The sequence below is a fragment of the Gobio gobio genome (assembly GCF_949357685.1).
Source record: "Gobio gobio genome assembly, chromosome: 25".
NCBI classification, from domain to species: domain Eukaryota; kingdom Metazoa; phylum Chordata; class Actinopteri; order Cypriniformes; family Gobionidae; genus Gobio; species Gobio gobio.
The window spans coordinates 29531366-29546469 of record NC_137121.1 but is presented as its reverse complement, the minus strand read 5'-3'; the positions used below and the strand labels follow the sequence as shown (position 1 = coordinate 29546469).

General features: G+C 43.2%; 1 protein-coding gene across 1 annotated transcript in view; it reads right to left on the bottom strand.

The window, feature by feature from the left end:
• Positions 1-3135: 3135 nt before the first annotated feature.
• The window catches only part of b4galnt4a (beta-1,4-N-acetyl-galactosaminyl transferase 4a), a 297930-nt gene continuing 285961 nt past the window's right edge, over positions 3136-15104 (bottom strand). The window contains exons 18-20 of the mRNA XM_079809876.1: positions 5074-5227; positions 4873-4999; positions 3136-3270 (exon numbers count right to left, since the gene is read on the bottom strand). Coding sequence (XP_079666002.1) covers positions 3156-3270; positions 4873-4999; positions 5074-5227 — 396 coding nt within the window. The 3' untranslated portion in view covers positions 3136-3155. The remainder of the gene's footprint in view (positions 3271-4872; positions 5000-5073; positions 5228-15104) is intronic.

Genomic DNA, 15104 nt, shown 5'->3' with positions numbered 1-15104 from the left:
GTAAAGTGCACGGAGTGTGTATATTATAATGTTATAATATTATATATTATAATTATCATGTTATTGTTTGCACGAAAGAAAAAAAAAATCGCGTTTTAAGATTGTAATAAAACAAACCTACTCCAGATGTGTCAGCTTTAAACTTTATTTTTCAGAAAAATTAACCCCCAAAAAAACTGTTAAAATAAAATGCAAACATTCTGAAAAGTTTCTACACAACAATTTCACAGAAATTACCTTGTAATGCAGATCCCTGTATTAGGCGTAATGTAATGGTGTCCTGTCATCGTTTTGTTTTAAAATAGGCAGCCTGAAAATACACCGAACCAGGAGAAACTTCTCAATACTCTTTTAAAAAGGTGAGGAGGGTTCAAAAGCACAAAAGATCGTCTGACCACTCTCGGTATTTCTGATATGAAATAAAAGCACATAAAAATGGCATGCCAGCTTGTAAACATGGACGTTTGTATGTTACAGATGTTATAGGCTACAGCATTGAAATAAATACACCATTGATACACTCGAGCTGCCAGCGTCAGTGTAAAAACCTTTTCACCTCAACACACTTTTCAGATAGGCAGTCAAACGCTGTCGATTATCACAGAAACCCATTCCGACTCGTTGCCCAGTTTAAAGTAATGTAGCCTACTTGTGATAGAAGTTAATGGGGGCAAGATATAGCTGATATATAGGACGAATAGCTGAAAATGCGGCTGTAAACTGTTTTTGTGTAAACGCTTTATTCATTCATTCAGCAGACGCTTTTCTCCAAAGCGACTTACAATTGAGGAATACAGCAAGCAATTCATCTTTGATTTTTTTACCCGCCGAAAAATTGTGTTTGAGTCTAAATAAATAACCCAGCTGTGTGACTAGTTCAATGTGAATGAATTAAAATTGCTGTGGATTTTACTTTATGTAAACAGCTCTTCGCGGATAGTTACGTTACGTTACTTTCTGGTATTTTTTTTGCGTAACCTACCATCTTTACCTCCTTTGTATGGTTCTGACGGCACTTGAAAATATATATGATAGACTATGTCTTATGTTAACATCTAGAATGTTTTAAGGGCCGTTCACAGCAATAAACTATAAATATAAAGATAACTATGACGATATTGTTATGTTTACTCTAAGCGTGCTTGTCTTAAAGGGATCACCCAAAATGAAAATTACCCCATGATTCCCCCCCTTAAGCCATCCTAGGTGTATGACATTGTTCTTTCAGACGAATACAATCCGAGTTACATTAAAAAATGTCCTGGCTAATCCAAGCATTATACTGGCAGTGAATGGCTGCCTAAAATTTGTAGCCCAAAAAAGTGCATCCATCCATCATAAACGTACTCCACACAGTTCCGGGGGGTTAATAAAGGCCTTATGAAGTGAATCGATGAGTTTGTGTAAGAAAAATATCCATATTTAAAACTTTATAAAGTAAAATATCTAGCTTCCACCAGACCGCCTTCCGTACGAAGAAAGTGTAAAGCGTCTCGCAGTTTTCGTAAATTGAATACAGAAGGCGGAAAGCTAGATATTTTACTTGTTAAATATGGATATTTTTCTTACATAAACCCATCGCTTCATTTCAGAAGGCCTTTATTATCCCCCCGGAGCCGTGTGGATTACTTTTATAATGGATGGATGCACTTTTTTGGGCTGCCATTATAATATTTTTTTTAATATAACTCTGATTGTATTCGTCTGAAAGAAGAATGTCATATACACCTAGGATGGCTTGAAGGTGAGAAAATCATGGGGTATTTTTCATTTTTGGGTGAACTTTCCCTTTAAATGCTAGAGTTTGTAACTTCAGGATGGATTCTGATTGGCTGTCAGAATTTTTAACGTTTTAGGCTGGATAAAATCGTTCTGAAAGTGATTCCAACGATTTCTCTGTGCCATTCTCGGTATCGCTGTGGTGTGAACTCTGCTATTCTTTAATATTGAGAGCGATTTTTAGAACATCTTATGCTTATAGATATCGTACTCTGTGTGAACGGGCCTTTAGTAGTTTAGTTAGGCCTATGTTTTTAAAACAGCACTGCAGTGCCTTGCCTCATTTCTATTGTACGTCATTTACTATAAACACGTTTTGTTGGTCTGTAATGACTATTAGGAGTCAAAAATATTTTCTGTGGTAAAAGATCAGCTTACAAGAGAGAAAATATCCAGGAACATTCCATTAAAAATGGACCAAATAATAGTGGAAACTTAATTTTCCCCCCTAAAACATTTCCTAGTATTCATTGATCTCCATAAAACAATGCTATTTAGGGCCTACACAATCCAGACAGATAAACATCAGGACTCCTTCCTAACCCTCTATGGACTGCCATGTTAAATACGTCAAAGAAAGGCACACGACTTCAGGACAACATCTTTTTCCTACCGTTAAACTCCGTAGAAATGGATACTGCATCAGTGAGATTACGTTTAGTCTAAAGTCCAGACTAAAAGAGCCGTTTGAAAGGTTTCTGCCTCTGTGAAACTATAGCCAATGAAGATGAAACCTCTGTTGAAATCAATTCAAAACGAGGAAAGGAAGCAGCTCAGACAAACAGACAAATACAAAGACGGATCATTTCATTGCTCAGCAGGCCGTTCTTGGTCCAGTTGTGTCCAGAAGTTCAGCAGGACTTCGAAAAAGAAAAACCACATGGCCGCCCACATCAGAAGTCGTAGATCATTTCTACAGTTCAAGTGTAAGAAGGCGTCACATCTGAACAGGAAGTGACATTTACAGCTATATAAAAGCAGACGTCTAAGTACCAGCGCACATCTAAACCGTTAGACAATCTTTTCAGCATGTAATATCTTAAGTGCAAACCATATTTATGCGACCCAAAGTGCCTGAGCTGCTAGTTTAGAGTAAAATTCAGCCAGCACTGAAAACAATTTCAATCTCCTTTTCAATCTTCAATAATCTCTCAAGTTTCGTTCACCAAAAAGTCCTGACCTGGCAGACAGAGATACATACAAATACACACTCCGAGTGTCTTTGTCTCTTGTGAGTGTCTTGAGTTTGGACAGCAGCTTGGCACATAATGTGTCCTCGTACGAGACGGGGTCCCAGGTAGAGACACGGCGGTTTGGTCCTTTAAGGTCCCATTCTTGAGCCGAGTTTGTTTGAAGTCTCTCAGCGAGGATCAGTTTTATCCTTTAGGAGTTTTACTGGACTGTGAGTTCCACATGCCTCTTTTAGAGTGATAGTAGTGAAAGAAGTTTCTCAGTCGTAACCGCTCCACCTCCAGGCCGTTTTGTAGAACTCTGAAAGAGAAAGAGAGAGAGAGAGATTAGTTGAATTATATAATGTACTTTTTCTTTTTTTTCCTTTTTTTTAATGTATGTATTATTTATAATTAAATGATTTAATATTAATATTTATTATTATTATTATTATTATTTACAATAATGCATCCCTCTCAAAGCTCTGTCAATTCAATTCAATCATAATTGTAATAATATTAATACAAATTATTATTAATAATAGTACTAACAATAAAATTGTCACTGTATCTTCCTGTTGTAAAATATCTCAATTCAATATCATAATTTTATTCATAATAAATTATTTTGATTTAACATATTAATTATATAAATCATTACTAACAAAAACAATAATATTGACAGTCTAAATATCTCAATTCAATATCATAATTTTATTCATAATAACATTTTTATTTAACATGCTATTAGTATAATAATACAAATAATAATAACACTGTCAACATCTCTTTCAATTCAATATTCTAATTTGAATAATATGAATAATACAATAAAATGTATTTAACAAAATTATTTAAGAACAACATTTGACATTAATATTATTATTAACAATAATTACATCCCTGTCCAAGCTCTCTCAAATCAATTCAATCACAATTTTAATAATGATATTAATAATAAAATATTTCTTATTTAGCCTATTGTTATTGTTTAAAACAACAATACTATTGTCACCGTTAATATATCTCAATTCAATATCATAATTGTATTAATAATAAATTATTTTTATTTAACATATTAATTATATAAATTATTACTAACAATAATATTGACAGTCAAAATATCTCAATTCAATATCAGAATTTTATTCATAATACAATTTTTTATTTAACATGCTATTAGTATTATGATTATTAGTATAATAATAAAATAATAACCCTGTCAACATCTCTTTCAATTCAATATTCTAATTTTAATAATATGAATAATAAAATAAAATGTATTTAACTAAATGATTTAAGAACAGCATTTGACATTAATATTATTATTATTAACAATAATTACATCCCTGTCCAAGCTCTCTCAAATCAATTCAAAATCATAATTTTATTAATAATAAAATTACTTTTTATTTAGCAAGTTATTATTATTATTAGTAGTAGTAGAATAGTTTTAAAAATAAAAGAACAACAACAAAATCACAATTGAAATCTATTTCAATTCAATATTTTTAATAACATTAACAACATTTAACATTATTACTACTACTAACAACAACTACAATTATACTGCGACTGTCAATCTCTCAATTCAATATCACAATTATAATAATATTAATAAATTATTATTATTATTATTAACAACTACAATAATAATAATGTGGCTGTCAAAATCTCTCAATTCAATATCATAATGATATTATTAGTAACATATTTATGTAACATTATTATTATTATTTTTATATATATTATAATAATAATAATTTTAACAACAAAATCACTGTCCAAATCAATATCAAAATTGTAATAAAATGATGATCATATTTTATTTGAATAATAATTATTATATTAATTATATCATCATCATAAATTGTATTGTATAGAATAGTATAAAATCAACATATTCCCTGTAAAATCCTTCTACCTGTCCAGTAGTTCCCAGTCTTCTCCTCCCCAGCGGTCCTTAAACTCCTCTGTGTTCATCCCACCGATCTTGTCAAAATCTGATTTGTAGATCCCGAACAGGCCGAAGCCGTTTACTTCCCAGTAACCTACAGAGACAGAGACACATGTTTTTCATCACAGTCCAGTGTCATGGTGTCTGTGTGTGTGTGTTTGTGCGTACCATTGGGCTCTCGCGGTGAGCTCCCACAGCCCAGTCTCATGACTATAGGAGCGAAGGCCAGTTTGCCCTCCACGCAGTGTTTCCTGATGTTCTCCAGGATGTTCAGAGGGAAATGAATGTGCAGGTCACACAGAAACACGATACTGTGCCTGTCCTGTAAACATGCGTGGAAAAAGAAAACATGTAAAATCATCCCACACTTCGTGAATCACCAGCCACATTTATACACTTCTTAACACAAGGAGGATTCCTAGAAACGCTTCAAACCTCGCCCGACTTCTCTCCGTAAACACTGACTCACTCATAATCACACTCACGTAAATCATGCGTCATGTTGGAATTACCATAAAAACGTTCACGTGTTTGTCAGACCCATAATTAGCATTTTATAAAAGGTTTATCTTCTGCAAATTGATTGTGAAGTCATGTCAAAAACAACCACACTAGAATCTTGGTAGTAAGGGAACTAGATCCTACATTTTTAGTCTTGAAAATGTTCATAGTGATGATGATGATGTTTATTACAAAATTCAAAAGCATTTGACATGAAAACAGAAGCCATGAGCTTGGCAATCCGAGATCCGTCAGTTGAGCTACAAGAACAATTCATTGTGAGCTCTGAAGATGTTTTCAAACCATACACATAATTGTCAGTTTCTTTCCTTTTTTCAATTTAGCTTTTGCTAAACTGTTACTTCAGAATTCATCATTTAATTATTTATTTTTAATATTTAATTTCAACAGAGTATTTGATTCATATAATATAACAATATATTAAATTATGATTATTATTATTAACAAAAATGACATCCCTGTCAAAGCTCTCTCAATTCAATACAATCATAATATTAATAACATATGTTTATGTATTTATTATTATTATTATTATTATTGCTAAAACAACAACAATAATAATATTGTCAAATTAATATTAATAATAATTTATTTTATGTAAGATTATTATTATTATTACTAATGTCTAAATATCTCAGTTCAGTTTCATAATTGTATTATTTATTTTTAATATTTAATTTCAACAGAGTATTTGATTAATATAATATAACAATATATTAAATTATGATTATTATTATTATTATTAACAAAAATGACATCCCTGTCAAAGCTCTCTCAATTCAATTCAATCATAATATTAATAACATATTTGTATGTATTTATTATTATTATTGCTAAAACAACAACAATAATAATATTGTCAAATTAATATTAATAATATTTTTTTATGTAACATTATTATTACTACTGTCTAAATATCTCAATTCAGGTTCATAATTTTATTAATAATAAAAAATTATTTAACATGTTATTATTATTATTATTATTAGTAGTAGTAGTAGAATAATAATAAAAAACAACAATAATAATAATAATAACAACAACATCACTGTCAAAATCTTTTATAATTTAATATAATAATTTTAATAATGATATTAATAATAAAATGATATTTATGTAACATATTATTATTATTATTAGTAGTAGTATTAATTATAATATTATTAATAACAATACTTACAACAACTTCACTGTCAAAATCAATATCAAAATTTTAATAAATTAATAAATTAAATTAACAGATTTTGGGCCCTATTTTCACGATCTTAACACATGGTCTGAAGCGCATGGCACAGGTGCACTTAGGGCGTGTCCGAATCCACTTTTTAACGACGGGAAAAACGGTCGGTGCGTCCAAAAGGGTTGTACCTAGCCTCTAAATGAGTCTTGGGTGTGTTGGGCGTAATGTGCCATAAACCAATCAGAGTCTCATCTCCCATTCCCTTTAAAGGCCAGTTGAGCTTGCACTATGGCGGATTCGATGTTAACATGGTGCAACTTACGAGCGGAAAGACTGAGCACTTCTCTAGCAAGCAGAGTGTACGCTCGTTGTGCACCCGTCTATAGGCACATATTACAAATTCACCCTTTAACCCTCTGGTGCTCTTCGTTTAGAGGTTGCATTGGTTGTCATCCCGGTCATAAGTGACCGGACACCTAAAAATTACTTCCTCCACCCCAGTAAAACCAATGCAATTTATTTTTCTTCAATAATATTTTTTCTTTTTAATTTTGTATTTTGAGATGATTTGATGGTATTATTTTATATTTATGCAATAAGTATGGTCTATTTTCGCCATTGAAAATTATAAAAAAAAAAATGTTTTTATTTTTTATTATTATTGCAGTTCCCTTTCGTTCAGTCACTACGACGTACGTTAGTGACTAACGAATGGGGGTTTCGCTTAGAAGCCAATCATCTTCATCGTATTCAACAGCGCCCAATGGCAGTGCCAATGCCATGGGCATGCGGAATTTGCATGCGTAACTCCGCCCCACCTCGTGGGTATATAAGGAAGTACGCTGCGAACATCGCATTATGTTTCTGCTTTGGAGCCAAGAGGATCTCTTCACTCCTACAAGCCTGAATTCTGAAGTCTTCTCTTCAGTCTTCGAGAGACCAGCGGTTCTCCAGGGTGTTGGTGTTACGGCGCGTTCCAGCGATCTCATGCTGCCTGCCTGCTGATCTGTGCAGTGATCTGCAACAGCTGTGTGTGTGTTTCCCTGGGCGCTTCGGCACTCTGCAGAGCTTTCCTCTCACAAAAAGAGCTTGCGCGTGGCACGTCTTTTTCAAGACGGTTCGCCCGTGCACTTCCGGGTGCGATCGATCTCCGTTGCTGTCTATGGGCACATTCACTGCTCGATGTGTTTGGGCTTCAGCACGTTCGGGCAGTGTTTGTGGATGCGTCATGTTCCCACTGCGGGAACGTGACCATCGCGATGTTGCGGTCGAGACTCAGTGATCTCCGTGAGGAGAGAGAGTCCCCTCTGCCACACCCCAATCTACCGTCTCCGAGTGAGGCGGTACTTTGGCTGGTGGCCAGGGTGACCTGAGTGCGGTGCCGTGGTATTAAGAACCCCGACGATCATTCCTCGGGCCACGCCCCCTCTTGCACATTGCTTAAACCCGCGAGTGTTGGACTGAAACAGCGGCCCGTCTCTGACGCCTCGTTCGTTTCGTTCACGCTCCAGATAGCAGTGAGATGTCGATCGCCGCATCCCAAGGTGGGCTGGAGTCCTTTGGGGATGACGATTAGGAGTTGTGCTCCGCCTCCGGGTGTGTCAGCGCTGCCTGATCCGACCTAAGGTTGACAGCCATGTTATCTCGGGCAGCCGCGAGTCTCGCGCTGGTGTGGAACTCCGCCCAGTCGCGAGTGCTCGTGGTTGCGCGATTGGTTTTTGGGGACGGCACCCGACAGCTGTTGGGCCCCGCCCCCAATGCCTTTCGCTCCCGAGGTGCATGAGGAGATCACGCGGTCCTGGAAGTCCCCGTGCTTCCCGCGATCGTTTGGTGGCCTCCTCCACCTTCTCTGCCCTTGATGGGGCCGCGGCCTAGGGTACACTGGGGCCCCCTCACCCCCACTGTTGAACTCTCTGTTGCGCACTACGGTGTCCACAGAGGGCTTGACGTGGCGTGGTGTGGCTGTCCTAAGCACCCTCCCAAAGCCTGTGGGCTCGTCTACTTCGGTGGCGTGGTCCTGCAGAGCTACGGGCAGGCCGCCGCCCCGTTGCACATGCACAAGGGTGGAGCCGACCCAGGGCTCTTCATTGAGCTGCGTGCCGCGACTGATCCCGCCCCCGGGCGGTGAAGGTGGCCACACGCTCCCTGGGTCGGGAGATGTCCACAGCTGTGGTCCGGGAGAACACCTGGCCTTACCTGGTGATTTGGAGGACGTTGAGTGGGCCCGCCCCCTCAACTCACCCATATCCCAGGCTGGCCTCTTCGGCGGCGCGGCTGGGAACTGCGCCCAACAGTTCTCGGCCGCCCCAGAGCAGACTGAGGCTGTAACACGTACTGCCCCGGCGGCCAGCTGCTGCACCAGCCGCCGGCTCAGTCGCCTCAGTCCGCTCGCCGCCGAGGGCGCCCTCCCTCCTCCCGCCCGGCCCCAGCAGCAGCCTTCACCCGGGCCGCGCCGTGGAGGTGGTTGAGGATGACGCCCAGTCCGCTCCCCAGCCTGGTTAAACGCCACGCTGGAAGTGGACAACTCAGAGATGGGTTCCAGTTCTTCCCAGGGGATGGTAGCAGGGCCTCTCCTTCCCCCGGTGGAGGGCCGGGGGAAAATCCTTCCGCTGCTGGCCCCCGGGCTAGCAGCGCTTGGGAAGAACTCATGTTCCTGTCTCTGAGAACCCAGAGACCGGTGATGACAGTGCGCGCCACCCACGGGTCCCGCCACTCGCATCCCTCTCTGTCGCCAGCCTCCTGGCAGAGCAGACCCCAGTGGAACGCGCGTCCTTCCCTGGTCTCCTCTGTCAGGACGCAGCCGTTAACCGCACCCCCACACCGGGACGCCCAACAGCCTCCCTTGTCCGGGTCGGTAACGCTGCATCGCTGCCCCACTCCGGGTACACCTGTAGTCCGATTGACCCCGCTGGTGCAGTTCCTGGGAGCCTGGCTTCAGATTCCAGGGCTGTCCCGCTGGGTCGCGAAGACAGTCAGGTGCGGCTACGCGATTCAGTTCGCGCAGGTTCCTCCCCGCTTTCGGGGAGTCCGTTCCACTATGATCGGGGCTAATGCCCCCGTCATGCGAGCGGAGGTTGCCACCCTACTGGCGAAGGGTGCGATCGAACCTGTCCCTCCAGCCGAGGTGAATTCCGGGTGTTACAGCCCGTACTTCATTGTACCCATAAGACCGGTGGGCTTGACCGATCCTGGACCTGCGCGTCTTGAACCGTTACCTCCACCGGTTTCCGTTCAAGATGTTGACAGCGAAACGCCTTTTCGAAAGCGTTCGTCCAGTCGATTGGTTGCAGCGATCGACCTGAAGGACGCCTACTTCCATGTCTCCATTCTACCTCGACACAGACCGTTCCTACGGTTTGCTTTCGAGGGGCGGGTATATCAGTACGCAGTTCTACCATTCGGGCTATCTCTGTCCCCTCGCGTCTTTACGAAGATTGCCGAGGCAGCCCTTGCGCCCCTTCGGCAGCACGGGGTTCGCATCCTGAATTACCTCGACGACTGGCTTACTGGGTCACTCTCGAGAGCAGGTTTGCGGACACAGAGATTTGGTGCTCCATCACCTAGCCCGTCTGGGCCTTCGGGTCAACTGGGAGAAGAGCAAACTTTGCCCCGCGCAGAGGATCTCTTTTCTCGGTATGGATCGACTCGGTCGCCATGTGCGCGCTGCTTTCGAGCGAGCGCGCGCAGTCTCTGCTGACTTCCCTTCGACAAGTCGAGGGCAAGAGTGCGGTTCCACTGAAACTGTTTCAGAGGCTCCTGGGGCATATGGCATCTGCAGCCGCGGTAACGCCGCTCGGATTGCTTCATATGAGACCGCTTCAGCACGGGCTACGCGATCGAGTCCCGAGATGGGCATGGCGGTCTGGCACGCTCCGGGTACAAGTGACTCGGGCCTGCTTACAGACTCTCTCCCCGTGGTCGAACCTCAGCTTTCTACGGACCCGAGTGTCCTTAGAACGAGTTTCCAGGCATCTTGTTGTATCAACAGATGCATCATCCACGGGCTGGGGTGCCATGTGCAATGGACAAGCAGCCACGGGCTCCTGGATAGGACCCCAGTGCCTTCTGCATGTCAATTGCCTCGAGTTGCTGGCAGTACGGTTCGCCCTGCACCGCTTCCGAGCGTTGCTGAAGGGTCAACATGTACTAGTCAGGACAGACGACACGGCCGGGCGGTCTACGCTCCCGCTGTATGTCTCAACTCGCCCGCCATCTCGTTTTATGGAGTCAGAAGCATCTGAGGTCCCTTCATGCTGTCCACATCCTGGGAGTCCTGAACCGTGCAGCCTCGAGCTCTCACGGCTTCAGCCACTTCCTGGAGAATGGAGACTCCATCCCCAGACGGCCCAGCTGATATGGGAACGGTTCGGTGACGCACAGGTAGTCCTGTTGCCTCCCAGGACTCTTCCCATTGCTCCCTGTATTATTCCCTGACCTATGGTCGGCACGGATGCACTGGCGCACAGCTGGTCGTCGGGGCTACGCTATTATGCGTTTCCCCCAGTGAGCCTTCTCGCACAGGTACTGTGCAAGATCAGGGAGGACAAGGAGCAGGTCATGTTGGTCGCCCCGTTGGCACGGCCGGACCTGGTTCTCAGAACTGCTACTCCTTGCGACAGCCCCTCCCTGGCCTATTCCTCTGAGACTCCTCAGAGACGGGGCACCGTTTGGCACCCGCATCCAGCGTTCTGGAAGCTCCACGTGTGGCTTCTGGACGGGACGCGGCTGGTTTGAGTAGCCCTCCACCTGCGGTGGTCGCTACCATCACTTCCGCTAGGGCAGAGTCTACACGACACCTCTATGCGTTGAAGTGGGACCTCTTCGTCACATGGTGCTCTTCCCGCCAGGAAGACCCCTGGAAATGCCCGATCGGGTCTGTGCTTCGTTTCTCCAGGAGGGGGTGGGACGAAGGCTGTCTCCTTCCACCCTTAAGTGTACGTGGCCGCAATATCTGCCTACCACGATCTCCTGGGAGACAATAAGGTAAGTAGCAGCACGACCTGATCATCAGGTTCCTGAGGGGGGCGAGGAGACTGAATCTTCCTCGCTCTCCTCTCGTTCCCTCTTGGGACCTCTCAGTAGTCTTAAGTGCTCTGTAGAGGCCTCCCTTGAGCCTTTGCGGTCGGCCGAGATTAAGCTCTTGTCTATGAAGACGGCTCTGCTGACCGCATTGGCCTCGCTTAGAGGGTCGGGGACCTGCAAGCATTTTCGGTTGACGAAGCGTGCCTTGAGTTCGGGCCGGCTAACTCTCACGTGATCCTGAGACCCCGGCCCGGATATGTGCCCAAGGTTCCCACCACTCCGTTCCAGAGATCAGGTGGTGAACCTGCAAGCGCTGCCTTTGGAGGAGGCAGACCCAGCCTTGGCATTGCTCTGTCCAGTACGCGCTCTCCGCGCCTACGTAGACATGACGCAGTGTTTCAGGACCTCAGACCAGCTCTTTGTCTGTTATGGTGGAGAGCGGAAGGGAAGTGCTCTCTCAAAGCAGAGGTTGTCTCACTGGATAGTGGACACCATTGTTTTGGCATACCAGCAGCAAGGCCGACCGTGTCCCCTTGGTGTGAGGGCACACTCCACCCGGAGTGTGGCCTCCTCTTGGGCTCTAGCGCATGGCGCCTCGCTAACAGACATCTGCAGAGCTGCAGGCTGGGCGACACCCAACACATTCGCCAGATTCTACAATCTCCGAGTGGAGCCAGTGTCCGACTTTGTACTCGCCCCCCCGAGGGGCCGGTAATGGACCACGCTCAGGTGTCTTCGCTTGCTCGCCATTCCACTCCCATGACTGGATACGTGCGATATTTCCTCAGGTGAGCTCCCCGAGAGCCCTGAGCTCCTCCAGCACTGTCGACGCCGACATCAGTTCAGTCTGCCCTTTCGAGCCCAGACCCTCATGTCCGGCCAGGTGCTCCGTGTGCATGGTTCCCCTCTGGCGACCCCCACACGAGTATTCCCACCGTAAGCCTCCTCAGTGAGCAGGTGTCTTTCCCTTGGCAAGTCCCTGCCACCCCTAGGGTTAAAAATCCACCTTCGGCTGGTACCCTAGAGATCTTCCATATGCAACCCTCAGCGGGTCATATGTGTATTCTCTAAGTCCTCCCTACGGTAGGCACCTTGGCATTCCCTCACTGGGATATGCTTCCCAGTGTACCTTGGTAATCCTGTGATAAGTGGGAGTCCTAGGGCCTTAAGTGGCGGGATCTCACACTTACGCAGGGCACTGGATGACAGCTGAGTGGCGCTGTTTTACAGGTTCCCCCATTCGTTAGTCACTAACGTACGTCGTAGTGACTGAACGAAAGGGAACGTCCGGTTACGTATGTAACCCTCGTTCCCTGAGGAGGGAACGGAGACGTACGTTTCCTTAGCCACGTCAGCTGTGCTGCCTGGAACGCGGAGTTCAGTCTTGGCTCCTGCAGCAGTAACATAATGCGATGTTCGCAGCGTACTTCCTTATATACCCACGAGGTGGGGCGGAGTTACGCATGCAAATTCCGCATGCCCATGGCATTGGCACTGCCATTGGGCGCTGTTGAATACGATGAAGATGATTGGCTTCTAAGCGAAACCCCCATTCGTTAGTCACTAACGTACGTCTCCGTTCCCTCCTCAGGGAACGAGGGTTACATACGTAACCGGACGTTTTTCAGGTTAAAATAGAGACTAGGCCTTCAAAATAATTTTTTTTGAAGGCAGTTTAGCGCCCTCTTTTGGAACTGCTTGAGAAATCATGCAACCATGGGTCTAATCACTAGAGGTCTATATGGAGAGGCTTGAGAATTCCCTAGTTCTGTTTTGAACACATTTAATACATTTTTTTTTGATGGATTTGAATGTATATTTAAAAAATCTCAAAGACAATTAATTATAAAGTTTTAGATATTTTTTGTTGTTGTTAGAAATATAGATTTCTGTGAATTTGTGTTTTTGAAGATTTCCCATTCATTTCCTATGGTGATAATTTTTGACCGAAGAGCACAAGTGGGAGTATTTTTTTTACGACCCCTTAGCATGCTCGAATCATGCCCTCAATATTTGTGTGTGTTTGCATACCTAATGCTAGAAAAGTCACCAAGTTTCATATCATTCTGATGAAGCTGTGATTTTAAAAAATTCCAAATATGGTTCATAGGTTAAGTTTTTCATAGGTGTGTGTGTGTGTGTGGATGTGTCAATATCACACTCTTGATGTTTTAGAGTGTCACCCCTTTACTGCTGTGTACTTTTTTTCAGCATTGTGGCCAATTTGTAGATTGTACAAACAAATATTCGGAGAATTTTTGTGTTTTTGCTGATTTCCCATTCATTTCCTATGGTCGGTCATTTATGACCGAAGAGCACAAGTGGGAGTAATTTTTTACGACCACTTAGCATGCTCGAATCATGCCCTCAATTTTTTTTTGTGCTAACATACCTAATGCTAGAAAAGTCACCAAGTTCCATATTTTTCAGATGAAGCTGTGATTTTTAACATTTCAAAACAGAAAATTTTCCGGTCAGAAATGACCGAAGAGCACCAGAGGGTTAAATAACAAAATAAAAAATACTGCGCTATTGACTTTAGGCCAGGTTTTTGTTGTTCAATGGCACAGTCATTTTCAGTTCCTCCACCGACCGAACAGATGGGCGCGAGTGCATTTGTTATTTAAACAACGTGGCACTGGACGCGAAAATGATAACTGTGTCGCCTGAAACTATCAAAAAACACTTGCGTAACGCGCCAGTTGTCACATTGCGCCCGGGTGTATGATAGGGCCCTTTCTACTTTCTTTTCTTTTCTTTCTTTTTTTTGTCTGCCGTGGGCTGTAGCATTAGCAGGGGGTGGCTGCAGAACAGGATATGGCTAACTGTTTTATATTGCGTGGATGTTGAGAAGTAGTTTAAAGCTAAACAGAGGAAGTCTTTTTTTCACACAATGTGCCATCTTTTTACTGTCAACAACTGCTAAATTTTCAGTTCAATGTGTCGTTTGGGTAATTCCGATGTGAGTCTTAAAGGGTTAGTTCACCCAAAAATGAAAATTCTGTCATTAATTACTCACCCTTATGTCGTTCGACACCCGTAAGACCTCCATTCATATTCGGAACACAAATGAAGATATTTTAGTTGAAAGCTGATGGCTGAGAAAGGCTTCAGATAGGCCTCCATTGGCATTCAGTACATTTACACTCACAAGACCCATAAAAGTCACTTAAAACGTCGTTACAAAGTCCATCTCACCACAGTGACTCTACAATAATTTTACGATGCGACGACAATAGTTTTTGTGCGCAAAAAAAAATCTAAATAACACCTTTATCCAGCTTGTTATTGTCTTCCGTGTGTGCCTCCACGACGCATGCGCGAGAATATGACGTAGCGCCAGCGTTCGGGAATCCATGAAATGCACACTTTAACCCCATTTTGAGAACTACGCCGAGACCTAAAGCACGATCAATGTAGAATTCAACAGCTTAGACACGTGCGTCTTCCTCTGCTTGTAAACAAATCGCTTCTG